At 41.3% G+C, this 17,253-nt stretch overlaps 1 protein-coding gene across 3 annotated transcripts in view; it reads right to left on the bottom strand.

Moving 5' to 3' along the window:
• Positions 1-231: 231 nt before the first annotated feature.
• The window catches only part of LOC119175700 (ADP-ribosylhydrolase ARH3), a 29,213-nt gene continuing 12,191 nt past the window's right edge, over positions 232-17,253 (bottom strand). For all 3 annotated transcript variants that reach the window (XM_037426643.2, XM_037426644.2, XM_075881924.1), the window contains exons 4-6: positions 16,199-16,377; positions 4,764-4,962; positions 232-1,471 (exon numbers count right to left, since the gene is read on the bottom strand). In XM_037426643.2, coding sequence (XP_037282540.2) covers positions 1,268-1,471; positions 4,764-4,962; positions 16,199-16,377 — 582 coding nt within the window. In that variant the 3' untranslated portion in view covers positions 232-1,267. The remainder of the gene's footprint in view (positions 1,472-4,763; positions 4,963-16,198; positions 16,378-17,253) is intronic.

Below are 17,253 nucleotides of genomic sequence, written 5' to 3' on the forward strand. Positions count from 1 at the left end.
GTTAGATAAGAACAACCATTTACACAGCTTGCATTTACACAAGCTTCTAGAGCCACATATGATGGTAAAAAAAGATAACACCTTGCTTGTATCTCATATATATTTTTAACACAAGTTTGCTATCAATGATAACGCTGAACTGAATTGCCTATCAATTGGTCCAGCTATTAATGTGGCTATGACCCTTTCTTAGTGCAGGCACCACACCCTAATTTTGACAACACCACCAAAGATTGCAAGAATGCATTTATTTCAAAGGTGAAACATTTGCAGCTTGTGCAGTGAGGCTTCTGTGAAGAGGCAGTCATTTTCAACAATGCATGCAAAAGTGGCAACAACACATAACAGTGAATGACTATCAGGGTATCATAATGACTTCTGATGTCCTGTAACGGAGTGATGGATGGCACAGGAACATCTCATTTAGGCTGCTTGACCTATTTGCTGCACATATCACCCTACTGCAGCAACTTTCAAAGTGAATTATTGGCAGCAGAACCAATTTGTTTTTGAATTAGCAAGTTTCTTTAGAAATATACTGTTTTGCAAACACTTTCTGAATGAATCAACATGATTAAACCAGAGTTAGTGTTCAAACAATAAGGAATATGAACAAACCCACTAATTAAGAGTTATGGAGCTTTCACTATATCTTGCCCAGCTTTGACTATTTGAAGTAAGGCAGACCTAATTAATATATACATAGTTCATCTGTCAACAGCAAACAAAGAATGAAACTCAGAAGGCAACCATAAAGACTGTACTATTCACCCCCACTGGTTCTTATTTACTGCAAGCTGTCAACTAATAGCAGCTAACCTTGATCAAACATTTCCTTTAAATATATGCTTACTGATGCTGCTGTCAATGAGAAAAAGAGCAAACAAGTATTACTGCCTATAACAAACAAACGAATACAACCGGTTCAAGTGAGCAAGCTCTCATTTGCTATCACTACATAAAATTCGTTGTCTGAAGAGAGTAAGCTTCCCTACCCAGTTCTAGGTGCACATGACTGGAAATACGCAGACAGCTGTTGGCCAAGTTCAAAAGTAGAGACAGTACACCATTCCTATGAGCGAGAGCCAAGTCGAACACTGTTACTTGTCACCCATAACGAGCACTACGAAACTCGCTGTTACCATGTGATACTTTCTTTGGCTCTGCCCAAATGCTGGGCAGTGCGAGTTTCAATAATCACTGCTCTCTCAGCATGAACAAGTCCGTCATGAGCTGTAGATACAGCATAGCAGTGTTTGCCAGCAGCCTAATGTGACCCCACAAACTCATACATGTCGTCTGCTAGCTTTAGGGTAATGTCCAAGCCCTCACAGTGCCTTTGGAGAGAAGTTGGAATGCCTGAAATACTGTGAAAAGCACCAGAGATACTTCCTGCCATGGAAGCTATGGTGTCGGTGTCGCCTCCAACAGATATGGACAGCACGATGGCTCGGACGAATGGGTTCTCAGTCTTTGCAGTGAAAAAAACAAAACAGAAAGGCACAATTTAGTCTGCACAACAAGAGCAGCCAGGCTGAAATCAATATGCAGAAACCATAGGTCGGCCCACTCATGAGTGAGTGAACTCACTCAGACTCTGATCGAGTCGTGAGTCTGAGCGAGTATAGTTTTGGTGAGTTGACGCCCAAGTGAGTCCGGCAAAGAATTTTTTTAGTCTGACCGAGGAAAATCTTTACAAGTCTGAGTCCGAATGAGTCCCAAGAACAAAACTTATTTTTTAGGTGAATCTGAATGAGGTATACATTATTATGCCGACCTATGGGAAAAACACATTATGAGCTCACAGTATTCTCCCCCAGTATTAAAGTTGCCTGTTGGGCCTGTTGATCAGTCATTGAGTGCCATGCAAAGCACATCTAAGATAGGACACAGAAGAGTGATACAGGAACATACACAGTGCCTACACACATTGCACTCTGTGTGTCTGTGGCCAGTCTTCGATGCATTTTGCCCATGTCAGTATTAAAATTAGAATAAATCTACAAAGCTTTGCATTACAGCCTTCAATGCCACACATACAGGTAGACTTAATTATAACAAGCTTCCAACAACAAAATTTTAAAGATAGTGAGGCATTCAAACTTTTTAGGATTTGATGTCCAAGGATCATCATATAACGAAGAGTGTTCATCCACAACTTTCATGCAAGAAAGTTTCACCACTGCCACAAAGAAAAGACTAAGGCAATAAAGTGAAACTTAAGCTGACAGCGGTCAAATGGTTTAACTATCCATGGTTTTTATAAATGCATTTTTCCAATCACAAGTCATGCGACAGAGAGCAGCTGCCACAGATGAGTGCCTTTTTTTATTTTTGTGTGAAATAATTTACCAGTTCAAAATCTTAACCTACACTGTCAGTGTACTAGTGTTAATTAAGAGCTTATATTACTGAACTATATCTCTTCTTCAAAGAAATTCTTTTGTCTTGATGTTGTGTTGTGTGCTATCATATATATTCTTAAAACATAGCAAAAATTACACAATGATATCCTGTATTTTTAACAGCAATATTTCAGTTATAAATAATTATGTAAGCAACAGCACGAGGTCATAAACTTTTTAACTGCACAAGATGTTTGAGTATGACCACTCCTGTACATATGCCTCACTAGAGAAATAAACTTAAACCTTTAGTAGAAGTTAACAGGCACATGGTATTTTTCGAAATACCATGTAGCTTTAAGGTTTTCTAAAATGAAGCTTTATTGAATAACCTTGAATAGCACGATTTAAAAGGAACATTTTTTTTGAAAAATATCACTCACAACAACTTTGGCACATATGAATCATCAGCATGAAGACTATTTGCAGGGCGAACTTAAAAACTTTAAAACGAAGGAAACACAAAATGTCCTTTCAGCAATGTCTTCAAATCATGTCAAACATTAAACGTGATCATGCAAAAGGTGGTGAATCAATTTTACCTCTACCAGTTGAATTCTGCATAAACAAAGAGAGACAGAAGACAAAGCTTAGACAATCGCCATTTTTATTAGTACTTACAAGGAATTCCCTCATGTTGGGAATGCTGGGAATAGTGCATTTGCACTATTCCCAGCATGTCGACAAGTGATTGGCATGTCTATTTCATCATCATCATCAGCCTAACTATGTCCATGGTACGGCAAAGTCCTCTCCCCTGCTCCGCCAATCAACCTCGTCCTGTGCTTTCTGCAGCCACGTTATACCTGCAAACTTTTTAGTCTCATCTACCTATATAATTTTCTGTCTTTCTCTCACACATTCGCCTTCTCTTGGAATTCAGTCAGTAACCCTTAATGCTCTTAATGACCAGTGGTTATTCTGCCTATGCGGTACGTGCTCGGTCCGTGTCCACTTCTTTTCCATTTCAACTATGATATCCTTTAACTCGCGTTTGTTCCCTGACCAACCTTGCTCTCCTCCGGTCTCCAAGTTACACCTATCATTTTTTTTCCATCTATCGCCATGTCATCTTCATTTTAAGTTGAACCCTGTTTGTAAGCTTCCAAGTTTTTCTTGTTTTTTTTTTTTTCTCTGTAGGTAAGTACCAGTAAGATGCAGCTGTTATATACCTTCATCTTGAGGGATAGTGGTAAACTGCCAATCACGATTTGAGAATTCTTGCCGAATATGCTTCATACCACCTTTATTCATCTAGTTATTTCACTCTCATTGTTTGGCTCCACGGTTACCACCTATCCTAAGTAGGCATATTCCTTTACAGCTTCCAGCGTCTCTCCACCTATCAAAAAGTGCTGTTCTCTGCCAATACTGTAGCACATTACTTTAGTTTTGTGCATATTAATTTTCAGACCTACCCTTCTGCTTTCTGGGTCCAGTTCAGTAATTATGAGCTGTAACTCGACCCCTGAGTTACTCATCAATGCAAGGCCATCAGCGAATCGCAGGCTACCAAGATACTATTCTTTAACTCTTATCTGCAACTCTTCCCAATCTAGGGCCCTAAAAACCTTCTGTAAACACACGGTAAATAGCATCAGAGAGATTGTGTCTCCCTACCTTACACCCTTCTTTATTGGGATTCTATCACATTATGAAGGACTATGGTGACGTGGATCCACTGTAAATTTGTTAAAGTATGTTTATATAGGCTTCGTTGATGGCCTGATTCCACAGTGACGGCATGACTGCCGGCATCTCGATCGCGCCAAATGACTCCTTGTAATCAATGAAGGCTATGTATAGGGGTTGGTTGTATTCCATGTATTTCTCTATCACTTGATTGGTAGTATGAATATGGTCTATTGTTGAGTAGCCTGTACGAAATCCTACTTGGTCTTTTGGTTGATTGAACTTCTAATATTGTCTTAATTCTATCAGTTATTATTTTGGGAATAGCTTGTAGACAATGGACAGTAAGCTGATCAGCCTGTAATTTTCCAAGTCTTTGGCGTCTCCTTCTTATGAAATAAGGTGATGCTCGCATTCTTCCAAGATTCTGGTACCTTCTCCATCAAGAGACACTTCGTATGCAGAGTGGCCACTTTTTCTAACACAATCTGTCCACCATCTTTAAACAGGTCTGATGTTACCTTATCCTCACCAGCCACATTGCCTCTTTGCATTCCCTCTAGGGCTTTCTTTACTTCCCCTGGCATGTGTATTTACACTCCAGTAACATGTCATTTGTGCCCGATAATGTCAATGTTGTGTAAACACAAAAAAATACTGCAGAAACACTTTGAGTAAGTAAATAAGACTGCATTGCATCTGAAAATCAAGAATTCCCCCTCATACCTGGAAGAATGGCAGTGGCTCGTGTGACCTGAGGAAGGCATAGATGGCTGTTGGGACTGACTTGTGGGCAGAGACATCATTGCCAAAGAGGGCAGCAACTTCTTCTGCGGACAGATCCTGGGGTTCATCACACAGTACACGTCTCATGTTTTGCAGTGATGTTGTAAATGGTTTGTCCACTGATGAATCTGTTACCAGTCTGAAAAATATAAAAACCAGAAATGGACACAAGGGTTTTGAAGTGAACAAATAAAATGCATCAAATGCTATAGTAAGTTATATGGCACAGTGTAGTGAATGAAACAATGACATCTGTGCAAGAAGCAACAGTTTTTAATTCAGTGCAATCTCAGCAGAAATCAAGATCTTCATTACATACTAACATTCCATGCATAACTCTTTACAAAGCTGTAATAAGGGACTTTTCTCATTTGAGTTCATATGCATATCACTTACTTCTAGATCTGCAATCTTCTAATACTTTTTTCATGGTTGAAGATATGTACTTTTACAGCAGCTCAAACTTCGACTTTACCATGTACGCACAACAGAAGTGCACGAAAAAAAACATTTTTATCTGTTGAACAAACCACTGCTGCAAGGGGGACTACTGTCACAAGCTACCACGCTTTTGATACCAACATGACGCTGACATGTTGAACAGGCCCCTAAACCACTTCTAAAAATGTTTTAAAAATTTCAAGTCAACCTGCACATCGAGCGCAGAACAGTGTTACCAGAAATAAATGCCAAACACGGCAGTGCTATGAGTGGCAGGTGCCCCGAAAATTCCAAGGAACAGTCTTTTCTCTTCCCCCTACATTTTTGGCATTTCTCATGCCGTGAACATTCACCGTGACATTAACATGTTTGCTCATCAGCAACATCTGTAAGTCCGCTCACAGGCACGCGCACCTGCTACGAATCCTCTTTGCACGGTGAGGAGGAACACTCAACCAGGAGGAAAGCGAGCTGATGAGAGAAGGAAAGAGCGAAACGAGCGAGGGCGTCTTTCGTATCATCAAATGCATGCAACTCCACTATTATGACACCGTCTTGAAAAATACTCATGGTTATGTGTTCATTCTACACTTGTGCTCAACTGCAACACCACAACTAAATTTCGACTTCTGGCTCATTTAGGGGCCGTTTAATATAACGAAACGCCGTACACTTTGGCTAAAGGAACAAGAAGAGATAGTGAAACATGCTGTGCTTATCTGAAGTTTCCTTTACAAGATAGGCAAAAAGATGGCTCCGTTTTGTTTTACTGGAATGGTGTAGGTGCCATTCAAGAGGCTCTTCGGAGCAGCTAATGAGGGCATCATGTGCTGTTTCTTTTTGCTAACACCATGAATCACACCGGGAATTCAGTGGTAAACTGTCTGCACGGGACAGAGGTAACCTACTAGCAAGATTATATCGATTTTATACTACTATCTTTTTTCCTCCAAGATTAATACCTGCCAAGGTCCTTGTAGTCGAATAAATAGAGCAGCTTTAATATCCTTCGTTACTAACTTTCACACAGCTGGCAGACACATCCGATTCCCTTCACTGTACACAGGGTCTTCCAGCCAAATCAGGTCAAACCTTAAATTCATGTGCACTACATGAACGCAACCAATTAGGTATTGTTAAATGCTATCTTCACTAATTTACAACATCTCTAAAACTAATCTCATATCATTAGTCAACATAATTAATTACAATCAATTTGCCACACCGTGATGATGCCTTCACTGATAGTGTTGAGAAATAAATGACCCTCTAGCGTACTCAGCCATTATTTCACAATGTCCGCAAACAATTGGTGGTGCCCTATACGATTCAAGGTGGAGCCCGGAAGAGGGTCAACTCATTTGTCAGCATTGGAACCGAAAGGACATGCAGGCGTACAGCCCATGCCACTTTCACCGGTTGAAGTCACGAGCTGCACTGAAATGTATATGAGAAAAAGATGCTTTCCCAAACCATGGAAACTCGCTACCTAATTATTTGCCACGGTGTAAAAGGTTATACTTCAGCTTCATTACCATGCATCAACGATATTTTGCAAAATCCTGTGCAAGCTACAGAAAAGTGCATGAAGCAGAATTGGTGTATGAAGTGAACAGCACTCCAAGGTGGTATGTACCGAACCTGCCTGACGGATATGCCGCAGTAGTAGGCTGCACGCGAGGGGTGCCATCGCTGCTACATAAGACTGAATGTTAAATGTGATGATGGTTTGCAAACATGCTACACCATTGTCATTACATGTGCTGTCAGGTACACGGAGCCGCTTCTTAAATGGAACACAATCATTTAACGACCCATTCAGTAGCACTTGTGTTACCGCTATGCTCAGACTAGCTGTGGACAATTCACTGCACTCGGATGTTACAGGCCCAATCAGCATGATCGAAACACGAATATCGAAAAGAATACACATGTATGTTTTTTGCAACATCGAACAATTCGACAATGCAAAAATTTGACAAATAATAAGGATATTCAGAAAATACGGGTGAACTACAGAATTTGTGGATTGCGGCCATTCTGCATGTTTCATTATTCTAAACATTTCCCTTCCCTGGTCGAGCTCGAGCGTGTTGGCAGCATGCAGTGTTTCATGATATCCACAATAATTATGCTACATGCAAGGCGCAAGAACTATGCTTTTCTTTTGATCTTTCTGAAGAATATTATACGCTAAACTTACTGTACTCAGTAAAATCATTGTCATCATTACATGCATTCAAACATTAACTTAAAAATTTCATTTTGCATAACTTGCCTGACAACAAAACAAAACTATTTCATAATATAAAATGTAAGTAATTTGAAATTTTAGCCTGAGTTTTCTTCTTTGGTTTTTTTTAATCCACTTGTACAACTGTGTATTATGTACTTGTACTGCTTTGACCATGTTTTTTGTTCTTTCACTTATTTTGTTTTAGTTTTTTGTACTTTAACTGTTCACTTCGACTTATGTTGTGTAATATTACATACTGTTACAATTACACCGTTTATTGTTAACCAAGGGTCCTTCTGCAGTCACTTGACTTTGGGACCCCAGTCTGCATATTTTAACTGTGTCTTTTTGTATTCTGAATGAATAATAACTGAACTTGAAATATAATTAAGGTGACTTATGAGTGCGATAAAACATTAACGCATGAAGAAACATAAAGCGCCACTTGCTCCTCATTATCGCTGTCACTCTAGGTGCTTTCACAGCCTTTGACATGCAGTGAAAAAATCCTTGTTATCGGGATGGTTTCTTTCAACATCACACATCATCACATCTTTGGGCACGGAGAGCATTTCGCCATGATTTCGCTCTCAAACCAAGTCAACAAGCAAACTGCTTGCAGTGTGCTAACACCAGGTGGCTACAGAAAACCTACTGAAGCTAATATGTGTACACTGTCAGTGAAAGCACAAGTTACCACGTATTTTTACGAAAGATTTGTATCTCTCCAGAATGAATCAGATTTATCTTGTTGCGAAGGGCCCGGTTTATTGACTGATGAACGGTTTATTGACTGATGAAGAAAACATGCAGTCGTAATGTTCGTTTCCTGCTAACATGTTAAGACTGAGGCTGTGTAGCACAGTCAGGCACAGCCGAACAAGGAAGACTGACTATCCTTAAGAGGACGCTCCTGAATTCCACTTGACGGCGCGACGGTCTATGGGTATTGCAAATTGCTTCCTTAACATGTTCTCTAAGTGCTTCCTCCCCTTAGAGGAAGGGGAGGAAGCTCCTTTATATGGCACAAGATCTCAAAAGGTGTGGTGGAACACACACAATGATTAACATTAACTATGAAGGTGCGACAGAAACTGATACGCAAAAGCCAATCAATCAGCTAGCGCTGGGAGGGAAAGTACAGGAATTCAGCGTCTCGCTTCAGAACAGGTACTTAGCTTTTATTGAGGAAACCAACCTTACCGTAGATACAATGAGTAATAATCTGACGAGCATCATTACGGAGTGTGCAGTAGAAGTTGGAGGCAGGGTAGTTAGACAGGACACTGGCAAGCTTTCCCAGAAAACGAAGAACCTAATTAAGAAGCATCAATGCATGAAAACCTCAAGTACAACAGACAAAATAGAACTGGCAGAGCTTTCAAAGTTGATTAATAAGCGTAAGGTATCCTATGTAAGAAGGTATAACATAGAGAGAATTGAACACGCTTTGAAAAACGAAGGAAGCGTCAAAGCAGTGAAAAGAAAACTTGGAATAGGCAAAAATCGGATGTATGCACTAAGGGACAAAGAAGGCAAAATAACTACCAATATGGATAGGATAGTTAAAATAGTGAAGGAGTTTTACAGAGATATCTGTACAGTAGCCGGGACAATCACGACCTTAATACTATAAGAACTAGCAGTAACCCAGATGACACCCCACCAGTAATGATAGAAGTCAGAAAAGCCTTGGAGAGCATGCAAAGAGGCAAAGCTGCTTGTGAAAACCAGGTAACATCAGATCTGCTGAAAGATAAAGGACAGATTGTGTTAGAAAAACTACCCACCCTGTTTACGAGATGTCTCCTAATGGAAAGAGTACCAGAGTCTTGGAGGAATGCTAACATCATCTTAATACATAAGAAAGGAGATGACAAGGACTTGAAGAATTACAGACCGATCAGCTTGCTCTCCATAGTATACAAGCTATTTACAAAGGTGATTGCTAACAGAATTAAGAAAACATTAGAATTCAATCAACCAAAGGAACAAGCAGGATTTCGAACAGGCTACACAACAATCGGCCACATTCATACTATCAATCAAGTAATAGAGAAATGCTCAGAATATAACCAACCACTATGCATACCCTTCATAGATTACGAGAAGGAGTTTGATTCAGTAGAAATATCAGCAGTCATGCAAACACTGCGGAGTCAGGGCGTCGATGAAGCATATATAAACATCCGGGAAGATATCTACAGGGGATCAACTGCTATCATAGTCCTTCATAAAGAAAGCAACAGAATACCAACCAAGAAAGGTGCAAGGCAGGGGGATACAATCCCCACAATGCTATTTACCGCATGCTTACAGGAAGTTTTCAGAGGCCTAGAATGGGAACAGTTAATGATAAAAGTTAATGGAGAGTACCTTAGTAACCTGTGCTTCGCCGATGACATTGCACTACTGAGTAACTCAAGGGACGACTTGCAACTTATGATTACGGAGTTAGACAAGGAGAGAAGAAAGGTGGGTCTTAAAATTAGTCTGCAGAAAAGGAAAGTAATGTACAACAACCTCGGAAAGCAGCAGCACTTCGAGATAGGTAATAGTGCACTTCAAGTTGTAAAAGACTATGTCTACTTAGGCCAGGTAATAACCGCGGAGCCGAACCACTAGATTGAAGTAACTAGAAGAATAAGAATGGGGTGGAGCACATGTGGCAAGCACTCTCAAACTATGACAGGTAGATTGCCACTATCCTTCAAGAAGAAGTTATATAACAGCTGTATCTTGCCAGTACTTAGCTACGGAGCAGAAACCTGGAGACTTACAAAGAGGGTTCAGCTTAAATTGAGGACGACGCAGCGAGCAATGGAAAGAAAAATAGTACGTGTAGCCTTAAGAGACAAAAAGAGAGCAAAGCGGATTAGGCAACAAACCAGGGTTAAGGATATCATAGTTGAAATTAAGAAGAGGATATGGACATGACCCAGGTATGTAGCACGTGGGCAGGATAGCCGCTAGTCATTAAGGGTAACTAACTGGATTCCCAGAGAAGGCAAGCAGGTGAGGGGAAGACAGAAGTTTAAGTGGACAGATGAGATTAAGAAGTTTGCGGGTATAAATTGGCAGCAGCAAGCACAGGACCGAGTTAACTGGCGGAACATGGGAGAGGCCTTTGTCCTGCAGTGGACGTGGTCAGGCTGATGATAATGATGATGATGATGAGGGTGCAGAGAGAGCCCTCTCTTTAAATTCTGGGATGGCAGAGCCACTGATTTCACCACAGGTCAACAGCCATGGATGCTTTAGATTCAGCCTCTCCCTTCCAGTTTTGCATGCTCCAATGACCGAATTCATCACCCCACAGTTCTTGAGTATTCCATACCTGCCAATGTAGTGACCTCAATATTTGGGTGATTCGTAAAGTGGGCTGAGACATGACAGAAGAAAACTGGTGTACCTACTAATTTATTGCTTCTCAGAGCTACAGCGACGTCATAAATGCATCACTGCCTGTAAAGTTTGTAGACATCAGTGATAATACTGGTAATTCTAAATATACAGTGCATGCACATGAGCGCAATTAAAGGACACGTTCTGCTGTGTCCAGAATCAGCTAAACTCCTTGCAAATCTTGGAGCCTTTTTTCGCAAAGACAGCTGAACTGTGAGAAAAGTGACTTAGGCACATGATCGGAACATTTTAAAACCAATATCCAGAGTTAGTTTCTTTTTGATGTGCCTCTACCACTGTTATTCAGATTTATGGCTTTGGCCACCCGTACATTTAAAAGGATTGCTCATAATTTGAGAGTTTCTAGACCAAATCGGGAGAGTTGGCCGTATGCTTACTAACTGCATTTCTTCAGATGAAATTTACTGGTTTGTCCAGAGAACTCATTTGAATTTCTAAATATGATGAACCTACTGAGCTTAATACAGTTGAAACCCTTCATAAAGAGGTCCTCATATATGCAGTTGGGTATAAGAGACAACACCGATATGCCTACATCAAAACAACGGTTGATCAGAAATTGAGAACATGATAGCCTGCTAATAAGAAACTTCTTATACAAAGGACAAAACTCTCTAATAAGTCCGTTGAACTGAAGTTTAAATTTTATTAAATATAGTTATATCGTTGATTATATTTTTATTAATTAAATAGTGGCTAATTACCACATATCAGTCAGGAACATCACTGCTGACACCATGTCTCCAACAATAACTCTCTTTTATTTTGTCACGGCTCTCTTGATGGAAACACCAAGTAACTGAATAAATTATTGCATGCTTGTACCAAAGACAATGTTTCACACAGTTTTTCAGCCAGCTTTTCTCATCACTGATCAAGTGTGCTTGTAATGCTATGTATCAAGCAAGCTAGCAAATGCTTGCGACAGTATGCAGAATTTTACCGATGGAGGCAGAAATGTTATAGGCCCGTGTGCTCAGATTTGGGTGCACGTTAAAGAAACCCAGGTGGTTTAAATTTGTGCAGCCCTCCACTACGGCGTCTCTCATAATCATATGGTAGTTTCGGAACGTTAAACGCCACATATCAATCAGTATGCAGAATTGTTTGCCACAGCAATAAAACATTAGGGCTTACCATAGAATAAACATTCGCTAACACTATATCAGCTAGTAGGATGTTATACTATTCGAAGGAATTTCAAACAGGTGATGCGCAAAATCAAGGAAACTTTATATTTTTTGCAGGTCAGGTCCACACTTGATTATGCATGCGTAGTATGAGACCCTCACCAAGACTACCTTATAAATAAAATAGAAAAACTTCAGAATTAAGCCTCAAGTTTTGTTTTAAATAATTATAGCCTCTATGCCAGCGTTTCACAAATGAAGGCCACTTTGCGATGAGATCTGCTACCTGTACGTAAACAGAAACTACGGCTTAAACTGTTGAACCAGATATATTACTTTAACACAGGAATCAATCACCACAGCTACCTTGTTCAACCCCCCTACACATCTACTTGCTGTGACAATAGCAAGGCAATAGCAAAAATATTTCCACCTTCAAATGCAGATCCAATACTTTTTCTCACTCATTCTTTCCACCAACAATAAGAGAGTTGGTTATTATAACAAATAATGACTTACGGTACTTTTTTCTACGCTGCGAAATTCTTCTGGGATTATGTATTTTATGTGTGTATGAAAATGTATTTTGTGATGCACTAATAAGTTCTGATGAAGGTGGCAGTGTTTTTTGTATGTGCATTATGTATTTTGCAACAAATTCCTTTGTACTGACTGTTTTTTGTCCCCCCCCCCCCCCTACGTAATGACTATATGGCAATGTAGGTACTCTGTAAATAAAAAAAAAAACACTGAGCTAATCTCCACAGGCGCTACAAACATGGCACTTCTGCTCTCATAGAAAAGAAATGATTAGTACATAGTTTGCCCAAACTTCTTATTGTAGTCTCAAACAGGTTTGAGACTGCAAATGGACAAATCCTGAACAAAACCTAGTGTTAAAAAGGCTACAATTTGGTGTACTTGTACAAGCGTGCCGCATTTCATTGCCTCTTCGGCTTAGAAAAAAAGTTCTGCAAACCATAAGCCAAATGAGGGCAGTCTAACAAAGTCACAACAATGTCTCAAGCCACAACTACCAAGTTCAGACATGTCTGTAAGCTAATCATCATTCTTGTGATAGCTGAGTGATGAAAAAAGCCACAGCTCCGGTAGGTATCAGAGAAGTAAGAACCTACAGTATAATCTTGTTAAACTGAACCGGAAAAGACTGATGATACCTATATGTTTCATTTCAAGGGCCAGTAAGCAACCTCGAGGTCCGAAAATCGTCATGGTTTTGCTATGTGAATATCCTGTCGCAAGAAGTTTGCGAATACATGTTATAATAAAAAAGTTACAAGTGTTGAAACATCTTTTTTAGCTGGTTTCAAATTTCTTGCTGCCTCGCTATGCTTCCCCACCATAGGCGTACCCGTCGTCATGACTCTGCCTTTTTTTGGCAATGTGACACGACGTCGGCAATACATGACTGTCGCGCAGCCACAGCCCGATCAGGGCATCCCAGACATGAGCATGTGTCATGGCAGCGTGGGGTGGAAACGCAGTTCGTAAAGCACCCTTCCCCTAGTGGTAAAGTAGCAAGACGCCTATTTATAATGAAGGCTTTCGTTCTGGCAATACCGCTTCTTTTGGAAGTCTTGGGCTCTACAAAATGGCACAAGGCAGCACAGGAAAATGAAAAAGCGAACCGCGCAGTCGAAACTGCATCACTGCAGGGCAACAGCCCCATTTCGTATGGCAAAAGCCCAACTGACAAGCTCAGTGGTACGTCAAGTTGCCCATGGTCCCACTTGCATCAATACGCATACAAGGGGGATTGGTCAGATTGAAAGAGTCACTAGAATAGTTTTTTGAAACGGAGGATTTGTGCGGTGTGCAGCACTTTAATATTTGGAAAATGTGATCGCCGCAGTGTACTGTACGAATCGGCGAGCTTGTTTGGAGGGCGAGCCTGTCTACTGGCCCTTCAAGACGAGTTTTACCGTATTTACTCTCATAATCGGCGCGCTTACATAATAGGCCCACCCCTAGTTTGGTCACAGAAAATTCGATTTGTTTAATTCCACACATAATAGGTGCACTCCGAACTTGGCCATGATAATAAACGATTCTACCACCCAGCGGTTCAGTCGGAACGCGGTCCCCGTACCCTGAAGAAAAAAAGAAGGCAAATCAATGAGCAAATAAAAAAAAAATCTAAGTACAACGACCTAACCAACGTGTTTGTCGAAATAAAACTTGAAAAAAAAAAAAAGCGTCCATGAGCGAAAAAAAAAAAAACGGCTGTGCCATCAATTACTGATACCCCCCAAATCGCTGCGCTCCATGGAGGTCACTTGTACAACGCCATGGCTCGATCCCCATCACCATCATCAGAGAAAAAGAAAGAAGTGCCACTTTGTAAACGGTGTGTGTATGTTGTGGTTGTGTATTGACTTTGGTTCCACCATAGGGAAGTACGCAAGCTACACGGCTAGATTTAAACTGAAGGCAGTGCAGTACATGCTCGAGCACGGCATCAGGGCTGCAAGAAGGCATTTTGGTGTGGAGAAACCTGTATTCGGTACTGAAGGGATCAAGAAGGAAGACAAGGCGACAACGAAGACACGACGGGCTTTCCACGGGGCCAAGGCCGGCAGGTATTCGAACGAAGAGCAACTGGTCTGGCATATACGGGAGCTACGACAAAGACGGCTGTGCTGTGTCATTGTCTATTGTGCGGACTGAGGCGCGCAGAATAACCCGAGCCCAGCGCATCGAAGCAAAAGAGTTTAAAGGCAGCTCCCGATGGACAACTAGTTTCATGCAGCGCCATGGCCTTGCACTGCGAAGGCGGACCACTTTGTGTCCTCATATGCCCGCAGCATATGAGGACAAAGTGGTGGACTTCCATTATTTCGTTATAAAGCTCTAACAGCAGAAAGACTTCATTTTGACCCAAATCGGCAATGCTGATCAAACGCTCCTTTGCTTTGATATGCCACGGAACACGACAGTGGAGGAGAAAGGTGCACGGAGTGCCATCGTCAGAAAGTCTGGCGCTGGTAAACAACGATGCACCGAAATGCTGGCAGTGACAGCGGATGGGCACAAGCTACCGCCTTATATTATTTTTAAACGTAAGGCGCTCCCAAAGGCAAATTTCCTTCAAGGCATCTACGTCAGAGCCTAGAAAAAAGGCTGGATGAGCGCGGAACTCATAGTGGATTGGGTGAAAACAGTCTGGGGTCGGCGCCCGGGTGGTCTGTTGTTCCCGTCCATGCTTGTCCTGGACAGTTTTGTGGGCACCTAGTAGACCGTGGACATGATGAGCTACAGGAGCTGCGCACAGATTTGGCAGTGATTCCGGGCGGCCTCACATCGATACTGCAGCCTTTGGACGTGTCCTTGCATAAGCCTTTCAAGGACAATGTTCGAAAGCTGTACACCACCTGGATGGCTGGAGGACAACATCAGCTGACTCCAAGTGGTAAGATTAAGAGGCCGCCTGAGGAAATGCTGTGCGCTTGGATTGTGAAAGCATGGCAGGCGATCTCCGAAGAAGTTGTCAGGAAAAGCTTCAAGAAGACGGGTATCTCGAATGCACTGGATGCGAGTGAGGATGACATGCTGTGGGGTGTGGATGATTGGGACAACGAAAACGAATCCCCGCTCGGCGAGGATGAATGTGAGCTCTCCGACTCGGACTCCGAATAGGAAAAAGGAGGAACACCTGCGACTTTTGTGTAAATAAATTTATGTGCGAGTGTGCAGTTAATGGCTCTCGCTTGTTCATTAAAAGGTACATAGGTATGTTTGTAATGCTGAATTAATTGGTAAATGATAAAGGTTGCCTTTTACTTGACAAATGTGCAGATTTAAAGCGCGAGAACCGAGTTGAAAAAATGTTCCGAGAAATCTACCTTGCGTAATTGGCACACCCCGAAATTCGAGCCGGATTTTTTGAAAAAGAAGTGTGCCTATTATGCGAGTAAATATGGTATTTACTGCAGATGTATGGGCATGCAGCATTCAAAAGCAACTAAATGAGAGGCCATTGATCCAGTTTAGTAAGCAGCAATTCCACTAAAGCATTTACTATTCGCTTAGATTCTACTACTGGATAGCACATCACACATCGCTACAATGCTAACTCAGGACACACCCAAAGTGTCATTGAAGCAAGGCGCTTTCATCCTTACTTGGTCCCTTTGGACTCTATGGTGTCCATCTGTTCCACAAGAAAGTCCAGAAAGGCCGCTTTGTTTAGGGGTACCTGGGCATCCAATGCAACAGCACGGTGCACCGCCAAGCATTGAAGGATGGCTCCGTTATAGCCATTCTTGTGAGTGTGCGTGATGCGTGCCTGTTTTTCAGCAACCTAAACAGCAGTAGACAACAAAATTATTCTAACTAATTCACTAACATTATGGTTTCTACCACAACATAAGAGGCTTGAAGAAGCGTGCAACGCTTTCTCGAACATGAATAAACTTGCGTAGTTGCCACAAAATGCATTCAATAAGTGACTGTACCTAATATGTCTGCACTAAACAAAGGTTATATGCTTTGTCAGAGGTGCGACATGTGCAGATTAAGTGGCAACGCCACCTTGTTGCAGCATAGAAGTATTGAATTGTCAGCAGGAGGAATGACAAGAATAACTCTACAAAGCAATCAAACAACCGTTGGGCTTTGAAGTCTTAGAACCAAAACTGGCTAATATAACAAAGTATATTGAGACTCCAAAATATTTCTTAGAACACCAAATTCTTCAATGTGTCACAAAATTTATTAACATTGCAAATTGGGTGAGTTGGTGATAGTTCTTTTTTACTTATGAAGCAGCGCACGGAGACAAGCTCAAAAGGAGCGAAAGGTACACCGCTGCACTCGCAACTACATAGTTTATTTTACAGAAAGAACATGGTTAATATACAACATGATAATGTACCGCGTACTATAATGACGATCAAGTTATAGCATATTTTTAAAAAAGCACACTTCACAATCGTTTAAACTAGTCAATACTTGGCTAATGCAGTTATATTTTCTTTTAGCGATGTGGAATGCCTCGATAACTTCTCTGGTCACCTGATACTTGTGATTAGAAAGTATTTCAGACTCGGGGAACAGCGGGGAGCAGCCACAATCTAAGCAATGGAGTCTAATGTGAGAGTAAGCATTGCTAATGCTCTCTTGTGCTCAGTAAGCCTTGTGTTTACACACCGGCCAGTTTGGTCAATGTACATCTTTC

This window comes from Rhipicephalus microplus, chromosome X (genome assembly GCF_043290135.1).
Source record: "Rhipicephalus microplus isolate Deutch F79 chromosome X, USDA_Rmic, whole genome shotgun sequence".
Classification (NCBI taxonomy): Eukaryota; Metazoa; Arthropoda; class Arachnida; order Ixodida; family Ixodidae; genus Rhipicephalus; species Rhipicephalus microplus.